The sequence below is a fragment of the Hipposideros armiger genome, unplaced genomic scaffold (assembly GCF_001890085.2).
Source record: "Hipposideros armiger isolate ML-2016 unplaced genomic scaffold, ASM189008v1 scaffold_1214, whole genome shotgun sequence".
Lineage (NCBI taxonomy): Eukaryota > Metazoa > Chordata > Mammalia > Chiroptera > Hipposideridae > Hipposideros > Hipposideros armiger.
This window is the reverse complement of record NW_017732564.1, coordinates 201,986-216,932: the sequence shown is the minus strand read 5'-3', so window position 1 is coordinate 216,932 and position 14,947 is coordinate 201,986. Positions and strand designations below refer to the sequence as shown.

At 43.7% G+C, this 14,947-nt stretch overlaps 1 protein-coding gene across 1 annotated transcript in view; it reads right to left on the bottom strand.

Moving 5' to 3' along the window:
- Positions 1–14,947, bottom strand: part of SPEF2 (sperm flagellar and cilia associated 2) — a 164,861-nt gene that overhangs the window by 3,246 nt on the left and 146,668 nt on the right. Inside the window, exons 34-36 of the mRNA XM_019632971.1 lie at positions 10,300–10,479; positions 3,718–3,957; positions 3,435–3,557 (exon numbers count right to left, since the gene is read on the bottom strand). Coding sequence (XP_019488516.1) covers positions 3,435–3,557; positions 3,718–3,957; positions 10,300–10,479 — 543 coding nt within the window. The remainder of the gene's footprint in view (positions 1–3,434; positions 3,558–3,717; positions 3,958–10,299; positions 10,480–14,947) is intronic.

Sequence of the window (14,947 nt, the reverse complement as noted above, 5' to 3'; positions counted from 1 at the left end):
CTCTCTCTCTCTCTCTCTCTCTCTCTCTCTCTCTCCCTCCCTCCCTCTCCTCTCTTTCTCTCTTTCTCTGTCTTCCCTTCCCTTTCTCCTTTCTCCTTTCTCCTTTCTCTTCTTTTTTGCTTAGTGAAAATGAGAATAGAGCACCTTACTGGAAAGGGAACCTCTTTCATTTTGAAATACCAGAATTAAGGCTTTTCAAGTCGTAGGCTCGACTCTCCTTGATTCACAATCATATGAATGAATCCCGATTACAGTGGTCCACTGTCCTTTCAGTAGATTCCTTCATGGAGGGGCAGGGATGAGAAGTGAAGGATGAGGAGAGCATGAGTTAAAGAAGCTGACTGTGCAGAAGCACTCTGGGAATGCAGGATCGACACAGAACAGGATGATTAGCTGGCAGACAGACTAACTCCTTTTCTGCTTGTAGAGTGTCGGGCCACCTTGGTCCTGTGAAGCTGGTTCACTGGAGGTCCTACATCCTCCAGCTGGATGGCTCTCAGCCAAAGGAGTCCTGAGCACCAAGGAGGATTGGGAAATGTGCAGAGGTAGTTTTGGTGGTCAATATATCAAGGTGCTCTTGGAATACAGTAGGTAGAGCCCAAAATGTTAGCTGTCCTGCCACACTGGAGACAGTCCTGCACAAAGAGGTGCTGTCTCAAATGACAGTAGGACTTCAGTTGAAATGCCCTGCAAGTTGATGAAAGTCCTTCCAAAATGAGGAAAGTGCTCAAATTAAAAAGAGATTTCCTGGGGAGTTGGAACACCTTTTCAGGAGGCTGGCTCTCAAAGGCAGTCATCTGTTGGTTGTTTTCTTTTCTCAGGAAAAGGACCAGTAGAATCGTCTCTGCAAGTTCATCATATTTAACTGGCCAGAGTAAGGATGATCCCAAATTGTGCTGACTATGTAGGCAGTTTTTCTCCCATTAGGGGAGGAAATAATTGTGGTATCATTTTATGCACCTACTTGTTCTTGTCAATACAAGATAAATACTATTATCTATAATTCCAAGGGATTCTGAAAATTATTTTAGTGGTTCAAAAATAAGAGGACTGTTTCCTGAAACGTGGAACAGAATGTGTAGGATGAAATGCAGTCTAAAGTGATGGGCCTCTGGAACCTGCCTTATACAGAATGACGTTTGCCAAGAGGAAAGAAATCGGGGGGCAGATCCCCACACTTGGCGACTCTCCCCCATCCTGCATGTGACACTGACTCACCTGCCTCTCTCAACCCCTTTGTCTAGTTCTGATGTGCTCTGTCACCAGTAATTCTAGGGTTGACATGACTTATGCCCTCCTCATTCCAAGTGGGGAAAACAGTTGGTCTTTATTAATGAAAGTATGAAATATACAATGCTGAAAAGAGACAGGTAACATACTAGTTTCAATGCAAACATTAAGTGTTTGTGGAATGTATGAATACAAGAGCTTGGAATAACTGCCAACCGTGTTTCCAAATAATTCATACCTATTTAAATAGACACAAATAATTTTAAAATGAGACCCCTGTTAAATGCAGGGACATAATTACATGATATGGCTAAGAGACAAAGAAACACTTAGGGATGAAGACATTAATGCCATTTCATGTCCCTGCTCAAGAGCCCATTCATTCTCCATTGCTTTTCAAATCAAATCCAAATTTCCCTGTGTGATGTTCATCTGGGTTCTTTACAATCTGGCCTGATCTTACCCATCTGATGGGGTCACTAAACCCTCCACAGACTGCTCTTCAACTGGTCAGGCTCCAGCTGCTCCCATGCAGTCCTGCCTCCACACCCTCGCCCAGGCCTCTCTTCTCAGCTAGGATGCTGCCTCCTTTCCATCCAACAGCAAAATCCATGGAGACATCCTCGAGTCTCCCTCCACTTTCCAAAACCCTGGACATCTTTAAAGACTCAGCTTCTACCTCCCCCCCCAACCTCCATGCCCCCTTCCCCTACACACACACAAGTTCTATTTTTTGAATTCCCATAATATTGCATTTGAGTGGTTTACCTTATATCATTTCCTTGTAATTCCTGCATGTAAAAATTTTCTTGGAAACAGAAGTGGGTCGCTTGAGAGCAGCAACTGAGTTTTGTACTCATTATTCTGTCTCCCATGGATCCTTATATTACTGGCCTCAGTAGTAAGTGTTCGGTATTGAATAGTAATCCTAACAGCCATCATTTCTGTAGTACTTGCCATGTGTCAGAGACCATGTCAAGTGTTTTAGATGCACAATCTCATTTAATCCTCACCGTAATCCTTTAAATAGAAATGGCTGTTATCTCCATTTAACAGATGAGAAAGCCAGGATCAAGAGAAAGCCAGGATCAAGAGAAAGTCAAGGCTGGGTATTCATATTCAAAAAGGATCAGCAATTTAGAGGAAACAAATCTAGGTAAAAAGATATTTAAGTCTGGATAGTCTCATTTCTGGGCATAGACAGTTACCACTGAGAAGTCAGGATTAATGTATTTTACACCCACCTGTATTTTACTAGAATGAAAGTGCTTTTAACTTAAGCTCAGCAAACACTTTTTAGTGCAATAAACAACCAGCAGGAGCCACACAGGGGGACTTCATGCTGTTGAACTTGTGTGTAAGAGGCTTAGAGCAACTTGCCCGCCCTGAGAGGGGTCAGCCTCTGCCTCCCTTGGCCCTTGCTGGTGGAGACCTGGGACTTGCCGTGGTGGAGGCACATGCAACAGGTGGGGTTGAAACGTGCTTGGTTACTGTGTGAGCTCAGAGGTGCAGCTCTTCTTTTCACCCTTTCTCCCTCTGCTGGGTTCTCCCTCTCTGTGGGTTTTGTCTCCAGTTTCCCCATCTTGAACCCCGTTTCCTTGATGGACTGGCACCCAATCTTTCCTAGGCACCGACAGCACACACACTGCATTGGCAATGTGAGCCATGATGGCGTCAGCTCTTGGCTGGGGGTCATGGTCTCCTTCGTTCTCTTTGGCAAAGGGAGATCTTATTCTCCATACTCTTTGATCATAGGCTAGGGATATTGGCTGGAAAGATCCAAAACACTATTACTACTATCCACCTGGCTTTAACTATCATCTACCTCCAGCCTTCTGTGGTAGATCCAATGTAGCCCCATAGTCCTGATGAGGCAGCTCCATAGTACTGAGAGTTCTATCCCTAATGTTTCTAGTACTATCCTTAGTATTGAGAGTACTATTCTTAGTGTTTCTGGTACTATCCATAGTACTGAGAGTGCTATTCCTAGTACTGATAGCTATTGCTAGTGTCCCTGACCTTGCTGCTCTTGGGTGTTTTGAACTGGCCTGTCTGGCCTGATGCTATTACCAGCTTAGCTTCCCCAGACCCTGTTCTGACTAAGTCCAGCTTTCATCCCCTTTCTGCTAGTCCACACTTGAAATGTCCCACCATGCTCTGAATCTGAGTTTAGCCAAATTAGGATGCCTTTGGGTAATACTCACAGGAATTTTGTAGTCTGGATAGCTTGAAATCAGGTCTTGAATAAAAGGATGCTTCAAAAGAACAGCAACTTCAACTGGCTCCAGGTTCTTGGCACCCAGGTCCTGAAATACTTTTGTGAAGTCCTTTAAAGGAGAAAAAAACATGAAGTTAATTAACTTTACAATCCTGCAGATGTTAAAAAATGGTTTTACTTAATAAAGAAATTTGATGAAAATATGCTCAAAATTGGGGGCAACTTTTCTTATGTATAGGCTGCCCTTTTTATGAAATAATCTAACCAACCTCTGAATAAATGTTCTCTATCTTTAGGTGGCTGGCAAATCGGTTAGTGTCCTGTGCTTCGTTTCCTCCTCGGAACACTTTGAACAGTGTTTCCATGGCAATCTTTTCAGTGTTGGCATTTTTAGGAATTTCTTCTTCCTTTTCCACCTTTTCTTCTCTTAATTCCCTTTCCTCGCTTACAAAATGTTCCTCAAGTTCAGGATATTCCTCAATAGGACTCATATTGATAAAGGAGTAGGTCTGCACAATTAAATGAAAAGAATAGAAAGTCAGACTGAAGTCTTCCCAGTAATAGAGACATTTAAAAAACACAAATTTTGTCACACACTTTTTATGCAGTGGAATGATGGTGCCTACCACAGACTAGCTAAGCGAAGTCTAGTAAAGACTATTCTTGCTGAACTGGAATTCACATCAAAATCCTAGACCAATTCCGTTGGTAGTTTACAAAGAGCCCTTAGTGTGGGGTGTGTCATACTCATCTCTATACATGCTTTGGCTTACTGTCAGACACATTGTATTCCTCAGTAAAAGGACCCTGGAAAGAATTCGTGTAGCTGGTGTCAGATTTCTTCATATTGATGTAAATTTTTAACAAGATTTGCTTTAGAAGTTGACTTTAGACAAGAGGTTATGGCAAGTTCGTTTCTTAAGCTTGATAGATTCTTTTTTGTTGTTGTTGTTAATTAAAGTTTATTGGGGTGACAATGGTTAGTAAAGTTACATAGGTTTCAGGTGTACAATAGATTCTAAGTGCTTTGGTAACATTTGTTTGGATATAGGAGGTTAAACCTGACTCAATGTTCAGAAGGGAAAATAGAAAACAAATTGAATATAGAAATGTTGGGTTGGGATTCTTACTACCGCTCTTTGAAAGTTGCCAAGAGTCATTAATTCAGGCGCTGACATTTTGAGTATGGTAATGAGTACATTGTTTCTGAAGTCAGTTCTTATGTCTCAAAAGCCTGAGAAATATTCCTACACTTTGACTCAGTAACTATAGATCTAGGAATTGATTCTAAAGAAATATTCATTTGCACAAAAACTTTTGTATGTAAATGTTCATTCAGTATTACTTACAGAAAATGTGGAAAACCTACGATTCTAAAAATGGGGGAACAGTGACATAAATTATAGTATATTTCTGTTATAGAATACTATGTTGCCATTAATTTTTTGGTTTAAAATAATACATGAAAGGGCCGGCCGAGTGGCGCAATGGTTAAGAGCTGTCTTGGGACACCAGAGGGCCCCAGTTCGGATCCCACATATGAGGGCGAGTGACAATGCCCTCTACAGCTAAGATGCTAAACAACAGCTCAACTTGGAGCTGGGCTGCCATGAGTCACCGGCGACGGTGTAGGCTGCAACCCCTGCTGCAGTGGGTTGCCATGGGCTACCATGTGTAGCCAGCAGCCAGTGTGAGCGGCCAGCAGCCGCAGTGAGTGGCCATCCAGAAGCTGGCAACTGATCTGCCTCTCCCGGGAAGAGTGCAATGATGGTGCCAACTTGGGCCAGTGAAGCAACGTCCTCCACAACTAGACTGAAGAACAAAACGACAGCAACTTGTCTGTTCCCCTTTCCCCAATTCCCCAGCACTATTCCCATCCCCCAATTCCCCAACAAAAATCTTAAAAAAAAAAAAGAATACATGAAAAACCACTAATAGGATAAGTACAAAAAGAAAACAACACAAAGTAATAAACAAGGATCCTCATTTTCTTATATATCTATACTTGTTAGTGAAAAAAAACCCAGATACACTAAAGAGTTAACAGCGGTTACCTCGTTAGTAAAATAGGTGATTTCTTTTTTACTTTGTTTTGTATTTCCCAAATTCTCTACAGTAGATTTGCATTTATTTATTGTATTGTAATAAGTGTGTGTGAATGAGTGTTTCTGATGATGAGGTCACTGATGTTTGGTGATCTGCCATAGAAAAATGAGCATCTTCAGAATGTTGACTGTCCCAATGTCACAGAACACCTGAGTGTTGATTCTCTTTTACCCCCAAGGAAGGAAAAATACTAATTTAGGCTTTTTTTAAAAAGTAGGGTGCCAACGTCTGTACATATTTAATTCAGGAGAGGCATTAAGTACATAGATCATGCAAGTTCTTTCCAAATAGTCATGTAAGTCCCATGTTAATAAGGTTAAGATGGAGCACAAAATTAAGCCTCTAATAGTCATAAGTCTCTATAAGGAATTTGTAGGGGCTGCAGGCAGTGTAATAAAGACAGGTGGCATTTCCTCTAGCTTTGTGAGGGTTGGGCTTCTATATCCTTTGGTAAATTGGGAATTTAATCTAACCTTAAAGAGGTGTGTGTGTGTATGTGTGTGTGTGTGTGTGTGTGTGTGTGTGTGTGTTTGAGAGAGAGAGAAAGAAAGAGAGAAGAAGAAGAGAAAATGCTCTATTAGGTAAATATTTTGGAATTAAGTATGAATATCTCTATATGTCTATATCTATCTATCTATCTATCTATCTATCTATCTATCTATCCAGCCATCTATCCATCTAGCCTCTTCTCCATTTTAAACAATTGAAACACTACATGGCAGAAATGTGAGACTAGCTTTTTTTTCTCTACCTAGGAAGCTTGGGGATCATCACATTGGCTACCCATCAATAATTTCCCAGGGCAATAGAACATTTAGTATGGAGAAATGAACATGGTAGAGATGTAAAACAGTGTGCTGAGTGAGTGGAGAATGAATGAATTTATATTCAGAGTGTAGCATATGTGCTGTGAGAACACGATAAAGACAGAACCTGCGGGTGAACAAATGACTAGTCAGGTTAGATAAGCAGGCAGTACCAAAATTAAAGAGAGAAGGAACCTGGTCTCTCTGCGCTATTTCCATCATTAGAGAGGGACTAACTTGTCAAAGGCCTGACATAATCATCATCGGATAAATGTATTTTTAAAGTTTAGCTAAAAGGTAACAATTTAAACATTTGAAATCTTACTGAAGAATCCTTAACTAATTCATGTCACAGGATGCTTTTTAAACTTTTGCTCTCTAGGGGGTTGGGACAGAATAGAATTAGTGGTTCAGTGGGAGGGGAGAGAGGGAGCAAGGCTGGAACTGGGACTGAAGGAGCCTGCTTAGCATCCTGGCGGGGCTGCAGGGTGTGCAGTAGAAGGGGACTCTCTCCAACAGACTTCGTGGAAAGACCATGATTTAGAATGTAGGTGCGTGATCGAAACCAGGGATGACAGTTTGCAGAAAGTTTGCAGAAAAGCCAGTGCTTCTGAATGAGCAATTATGAGTGACATCAAAACTGTGTGAGTCACATCATCCACTAAGCAGTGGTACAGAGTGTGACACTGGCAAACATTAGGTTACGCTCAGCTAACTCTCAGAGGCAGCCCTCAAGGGCTCCCAACAAATTGTCCCCTGAATGGTGCCTGACCATGCATTTCTACATTGAATCAGGTCAGTCCCACATCTAGGAGGCAGAACAGGTCGGGAACGGGACTAATGTGGACAAAGTGTCAAAGAACAAAATGGGATGAAAATTCAAGGCTTTCAAACTCCAGGACCTCAAAATGCTCTGCCAAGATACTTCAGCAAGACTTTCCAAATGTGAGAGATTCAAGCTCACAACGTACTGAATTCTAACATCATACCACACCACACAGGCCAGAATGAACTGTTTCCCCAAATGTCAACTTATTTAAAGTTTCACTGGGTCTAGTGCATACTCATGAATGCTTTGCTCTTGAACATTTTTTAAATTACCCAAGAAGTGGATTTAAACAGGTCTGCACCACACTGAGGAGAACAGCATGAGTCTCAGAAATAGAGTAAGAAACAACAAAATAGCAGGGAGATTTCCAGTTGTTTATGCAGAAAGCAAAAGCAGAGATCTGATTCCGTGTCTTGGGAGTGAATATGCAGCTTTTGGAGGTGTTTATTTCTGAGCAGGCTCATTATGGCTTCCTGGGATGAAGTTGCCCAGGAAACTAGAACACAGTTGGAAAAGGGCACAGAAACAGAGTGGCATAATTGGAGGCAGGATGGCAGGACAAAGGGTGAGGTGGGTGGATCCGGGGTGTCAAAGCTCCCAGGGTTCCCTCCAAGCCAGCAACAGGCCTATGCACATGGTATGTGACACATGCTTTCCATCACCTGCCCCTCACCCTGGTTTCACTCTGTTGTGCAGTGTTTGTGGATCAGTTCTGGTGAAGTGTCCTTGGCCTTTAAGAGCTCTTGAAAGAAGCAGTCGTGGGGAGCTGCTTCCTGGGTGGGGGCACTAGCTTACTCTGAATGAGTGATTCAGGGACAGGAGGGATGAAGGGCCCTGCGATAGCTGTCTCGGCTGCTACCCACGGAGGCAGCTGTCTGTTGCTGTGGCAACAGTTCTAGCACATGCTTCCTCTTCCCTGGTTTTTCTGGCTCATTGTAGCCTCCTGGATCCTGTTATTGCCTCTGCCTGAAATGTCTGCTGTCCTCCACTCTACCTTGGAGACTCGCTACATTCTTTTTTCAGATAGCACTTATTACCATCTGATGTAGTCTATATTTTACCTATTTTATCCCCAGGTCAAGGGTTGTTCCCAGCACACGGAGGTGCTGGACAAACATTTGTTGAATTAATGCATACATGCATGCAATGGTGCTCAGCCTTGCCAGAGAGGATCTGAACATAAAGGGGGCAAAGCTGAGAGAGTGCTCAGTGCTGCTCTTGGGTGTCAGAGGAAGCTTCATGAATGATCTGGCAGCTCAATAGGCCTGGGATATTGGGGAGGCCTCAGACCCTTTGAGATAAGATGAGGGGTTCTGCAGATGGAGGAAATAGCAACAGCCAAGATAGGGAGGTGGGAGAAAAGAAGGCATAAACCCTCTTTTGAATGGTAAGGCCCCATGTAAGTATCCCCTTTCTTCTGTGTTCCTTCCATGTCTGGGATACCACCGTGTCATTTTTTTCTGCATGGACAGGGGAAATTAGATGGAGTCCCTTCAGGGAAGCAAATTTGGTTTCTGTATCCCTTGCAGAGCTCTGCAGAGAGTCTGATTTGCAAAGCTAATTAATTAATTGATTGATTACACTACTCAATGAAATATCTATGTACTGAGCTCTGTGCCAGTAATTCAGGTTCAGGGGTGTGGCAGGTTCAGGAAGGCAGAACAAGACAGGTGGCCCTTCCCTGCCCACAGGGTTCTCAGAGCTCAGAAAGGAAGCTGACCTTGAAGAAGTAACCTATGAGGAGCATTGTGAAGGGGCGAGCACAGCAAGCTATGGGCACACAAAGCAGGGAGTCCCGACACCATCCCAGGTCGGGGAAGGTCTTACGGAGGACAGACATTTGATTGAGACCTCATGGCAGGCTATAATCCACGCCAGAGCTTTGTTATAGAGGCCCAGCCTATAGGGTGGTGGTGATGGTGGTGCAGGTGGAGGTGCAGTAACATCCCTGGGAAAGTGGCAAATGCAGTCCCAGGGAAGGCACACCATGCCAACTCCTTATTTGTCTGGGAAAATTGAAGTTGGCCTTCCACTGTCTAAGAAGACCGCATTCTTGAATGGAAATAAGCACGCCTTGCTGAACTTTCTGTCACTGCTGAAACGGTGTCTATAACACATCGGGTTGAAGAGCCCCGAGTTGTCAGCCTACTAGGCATCTGCCTGGTGTCACTCTGGCCCTGATGTAAGGAGGAGGACATCCTCGTGTTCACCTGCTCAGGGCCAAAATGTAGGGTTGTGTCTAAAAGTCCATTTCTTCCCAGATGTGAAAGCTGTCACAGGACCTCCCTATTTCTTTCCCTGAGAGAACCCAGCATACTCTATTTTGACAAACATGTGAAAAGAAAAAAAGTGTGGCTAGGAGGTCCGCGGAGTTTGGACTGACAGCATCCTTCTGCTCTCTGAGTCCACGAAGGAAGAACAGAAAAAGGCATTCCATCATGAGGGCCACAGCCTCGTCTCCAAAAGGTCAGGGCAAGACTAAGAAGTCATGCTAACGGGCACCTCATAAGTGTATCAGCTAGTACCCTGTTCTGAGGCTTTTCCACCTAAAAAGGCCAGGGAATGCTAACCCCTTAGAAGTAAATCTAAGGGGAATGGGAGGTTTTATTAGATATTCATTAAGCTTCTTTGTTCTTGGATGTAGGTGACACAAAGTGGCTGTGGCTTTCAGTGACTGGGATTTGGCCTGAAACACTATCAGTGTCACATATATGTGGGATGTGTCTGAGGCCTGAACTTGTATTATTCAGAATTTCCACCAAGTGTGACAAATACCTTGGGTGGATACCCAGTCCTTTCTCATTTATCAGGGTCAGCACTTAGCACTTCATGGAAAATAAAGTCTGCCCGTTACAGAGCAAACTTTGATGCCATCAAGAAAATTTGAGCAAATTTTGATTTTATTATAAAAGCATTTTTTTGATAGCAGTTCCCCAGTTCTTAATCTAATTGAGTAAGGTTTTATTGAAGACCTAATATATACAGAACATAGTTAGGTACCCAGGAAAACATGGAGACAAAAAGAACAGAGATTCTGTTGTTAGAAGTTTAGGCTTTTCTGGCCTTCCCCTCCAGACCCCAGTGCTAGTCCATTTCTGGAACACAATTACCTCTTCTGCAGTAAGAGTAGGAGCTTCAATTGGTTGGAAGATATGAGTCCCAGTGGCCACACTGAAGGCCCTGTAGACGCCCTCCACAGGGTCCGGGTGGCAAGCGAAACAGAGCAGCATCTGTGTGTAGTCAAGCCGGGGTGGATCTATCTCATAGTCGGCAAATAGCCTAAAGAAAAACTGTCACACAAAAAGAATTTCAACCAAACCTAAAATGTATATACTTGGGCAGTCAGTAGATGGACAGACAGTGAAGAAGCCCTCCCTCCAGCAGCTTTGGAGTGAGGTCACTTCCGGAGGACTGAATCAGTGAAACTAACATATATTGAATGGTATTAAGTGAAGAGTATGCTAAGTAATTCTAAAAAGTAGGGCTCGAAATTCTAATGTTAAAGAAAATTGCATGCGATTCAATGGCATCAGTGCATTTAGGAAAGAACGCACTAACCAAGGTGGCAGGGGCGACATGATAAGTAGGGAAAGGGGGCCACAAGGACCCATTGCCTGTCCTCATCACCCTCCTGACAAACTGGGCTCTAATTCCTAAACACGAAGCTTCTGGTACACCCCTCTCTGTGGGGAGTGGAGAGAGGGGAAGGGAACAATGCTTAAGGCCACTGGGACTCTAGCCATTAAAATCTTTAAACTGGCCCCCCTGGCTCTGAACTTCATAGTTAATCTATAGACAATAATGTGACTTCTTCCAGTGTCGGCTCACCTCCAGGGAAAGGGTATGTGTGCTGACCACAGAATAGCAGTTTGTTTGGCAAGCCTCTCATTTGAAGGATTGAGCTAATGGTCAGCTCTACCCTCAGGGTCTTGTGCATTTGGCAACACGAGCAGTTAGTCTTTGGAAATCTAATATTCTCTGGGTCCCCCACTCAGTGCCTCTGTCCCCCAAGCCAAGACCAAACCCTGGAACCTACACCCAAGCACCTTTGTGGCCCTGTTTGGGGGAGGCGACTGGCTCTTCTCAAACATGTGCGTACGATGACCTGAGGAATCTTTTTAAAATGCAGATTCTAATTAAGTAGATGGTTCTGGAGCAGCCTAAGGTTCTGCACGTCTGGCAAGCTCCTAGGTGCTGGTCCTGGCCTACACTTTGAGAAGCAAGTGTCTCGGCCCAGAGACACCATGTTATTCTCTATCACCGACAATCCTTACAACTATGAGCGAGTTTAGTAAGACATACAGGAGGTTGGAAAAATAAATTTCTGATATCTGACAAATCCAATAAACATCTAAATAATAACTGGTAGGAAATGCATAAAATCTGTTATGTTACAAAGCAGGAAAAATATTGTAGAGGTCAATAGGATCAGCCACCCTTTTATCTAATGTTTACTGAGCTAGGCTGAGATGCTTAAACACACTCTCTGCTGCTGCTAAGACATCCTTAGATTTTTCTGGAGTCATGATCCAGCTGGTGGGTTTGCTCAGGACCTTGTGTTTCCTTCATCTTCTCAGTTGCCTTTGAGTTGCTTTAGGGATTTCCAGCAGGACTAAGAACAGAAGGGGGACTGACACTAATAGATAACTCTGGCATTGTCCTTGGGTGTTTCTCTTCCATTTCTTTCACATGAATTGTTGTTGACCTTTAGTATTATTTTTATTGAACTGCTCTGATAAATGCTATGCAGGTGCAACACAGGACTATTTATACTAATAACGAAGCTGAATATGACATAGTGAAGGGAGATGTGCAAAAATAAAAGAAGTTGATAGGTAGACTCTTTCTATAGATACGCAGGATTAATTTTAAATCAATGGATTGGACATTTAAAAAAGGTAAAGCTTGCTATGTTCTTAAGATCATTTAAAATATTGTAGTAGGCAGAATTCTAAGAAGGCTTCAAAGGTTCCCACCCCTGGAGTACATATCCTACATAATCCCATCCCCTTGAGTGTGGGTAGAACTTGTAAATGTTATGGGAAAGTCATTCCCATGAGTAAGTTACCTTATATGGCAAAGGTAAAGGGACTTTGCAGATACAATTAAGTTCTTTAATCAGTTGATTTTGAGTTAATCAAAAGGGAGCCCGTCCTTGAGATTGACCTCATCAGACGAACCCGTTAGAAAAAGGTCCTTGACCTTAAGGGTCAATTTGAAGCCAGAGAGATGCTCTTTTGTGGATATGAAGAAGCAAACTTTCAGGTTGTGAAGAGGGTCATGTGGCTGGGAACAACAGGCAGCCCCTTAGAACTGAGGATCTCAATCCTACAATTGCAGGGATCTGAATTCTGACAACAGCCCATCTTGAAAGCCAATCTTGGAACCAATCTTGGAATTGGCCTCAGATAAGGTTGTAACCCCACTGACATCTTGATTTCAGCTTTGAGAGACTCTTGAGTAGGGGATTCAGCTAAGCCATGCCTGGACTCCTGACTTACTGAAACTGAGAGATAATAACTAAGTATTCACAAGTACTTATTGAGCACCTATTATGTGGTAGGCATGGACTGTTCTTGGTGCTTAAAATGAATTCACCAGGAAAGAGATAAAAATGCCTACCCTTTTTTAGGAGCTTCCTTTCTAGAAGCAGAAGATGTGCAATAAAGAAAACAAAGTAAATTAGATAGTGATTATGGAAACACAGGGAAAAAAAGCATGTCCATAAAGGCAGAATTGGGAGTGAAGCGTGGGCAGGAGAAAGTCCGACTGCAGAATTGAGAACGTAAAATGTGAACAAAGATTTGGAGGAAGACAGGGAGTTAGGGCATCCCAGGTAAGAGCATTACAGGCAGAAGGACCTGCTGAGGCCAATATCCTAAGGTGGGAGTACACCTTGCATGTTTGACCAACATGGACTAGACCAGTGTGGCAGAAGTGGTGTGGGCCAGGGACAAAATAGCAGGAGATGAGGCAAGAGAGGGAAAAAGAGTCAGAAGATGCAAGGCAGGCTGGCTTCTTAAGGACTTCAGCTATTCCTCTCAGTAAAAGGCAGAGCTATGGGATGGTGTGAGTAGGCTGCCATGATCTGCCTATAATCTGAGCCCAGACAAGAGAGAAACATGGAAAGTTATCATGAGGCTACTGCAGGCATCCAGGTGAAGTTGATTGTGGCTTGTTCCAGGGACAGCAATGGGGCTTGGAAGAAGCGGTCTGATCCTGGATGTATTCTTAAGGTAGAACTACCAAGATTTCCTGAGGGATTGGATGTGGGGTTTGAAAAAAAGGGAAGAATTGGGGGTGACTCCTAGGGTTTTGGCATCATCAACTGGAAGGACAGAGTTGCCACTGACTGAGATGGAGAGAGCTTTAGGTGACGATGAGAACAGTGGGGTGACGGGGATGGAAAGTCAGGTACTTAGTTTTGGACCTGGCGAGTTTGAGATGTCTGCTAGAACACTCAAGTGGAGATGTCACGTAGGCAGTTGCATCTAGGAGTCTAACATTTGAAAGAGAGGTTTGGGGTGAAAATAGACATTTGGGATTTGCTAGCAAATAGCCTGGCTTTAATAAATATTAACAGCCTAAAGTAATGGAAGGGTTTCACATGGACAGAAGCTGTGGAGAAGAGGTTAAGACAACACCTGTGAATTTGAACATAGCAAAATTCAATTGCCCTTTCTCAGGAAATCTCTAAAGATTTTTAAAATACTGGAATAGTTGCTCTGGGTGTCCAGCATGTGGAAAGCTGAGAAGCCAGGACCTGCCGAACTTTGATAGTTATAAATAAGTACATTGTCGCTGTCTCAGGGTTTCTTTTATGGATGCAGCTGGGCCTTTTACCCAGTGCCTGGGGCTCTGAGGTCATCTAAGCCTACGAACAGTGGTCATGGCCTGTCTCCAGGGGCCCTTGCTGGGTGTGGCTTGAGGCAGGCCCTGGATCATGAAGAGCACAGATGACAAAGCAGGGAAGCTGGTGGAACCCTACACTATAATCCAAGCCCTCCCCTGGAAAGGGTACAGAGGCCCTGGGAGGTGAAGGGACCTGCTCAAGGTCCTACAGTGAGTCAGGACAGAATTGGGAACAGAGCAGGGACCCTGACCCTCAGAATTCCCTCTTCATGGGGCATTTTCCCCGCCCCTTTTGATTTGGGGAAAAGAAGTAAACTTGTTTTATGTTTTCTCTTTGCACCCCTTTCTTTAGCAAGTTAACCATTAACCGTGCTTTAACCATAGTTAGCATGGTTAGCTAGCACTTAACTTACATGGGGCCAATCACTCACTCTCCACAACAACGCCACTAGAGAGGGGTTAAAATAAACCATGCCACAGAGAGGCTAGGTAACTCCAGCAAGAACTCCGGACTTGTCAGCTGTGAAATCTGTGCTTTTAATCCCAGTTGAGGAGTACCAAGATTTATGTAATGCTGACTGTCCAGTCCCTGAGGCAGAGAGGGATGGAAAACACCAGTCCTTTCTCTTTTTCTGTCCTCTGGATATCAAACATGCACACGCATGCACACACGCACACACACACATGCACACACACATGCACACATGCACCTGTAAGCCATCCTATGCCCCGTAAGAACACTTCTTTCTCAGGCTTCATCGTCCTGCCTCAGCTCCCAACTTTGTTCCTTTCCTCCATGTCATTTTTCAGCAGTTTGGGCAGTCGCAGGTGGGAGCCACTTCCTTCTTTGGCACCCAAAGTCCCTTTCCTGTTTTACTGCCTGGGTCCTAAGGGATGACCAGTGCC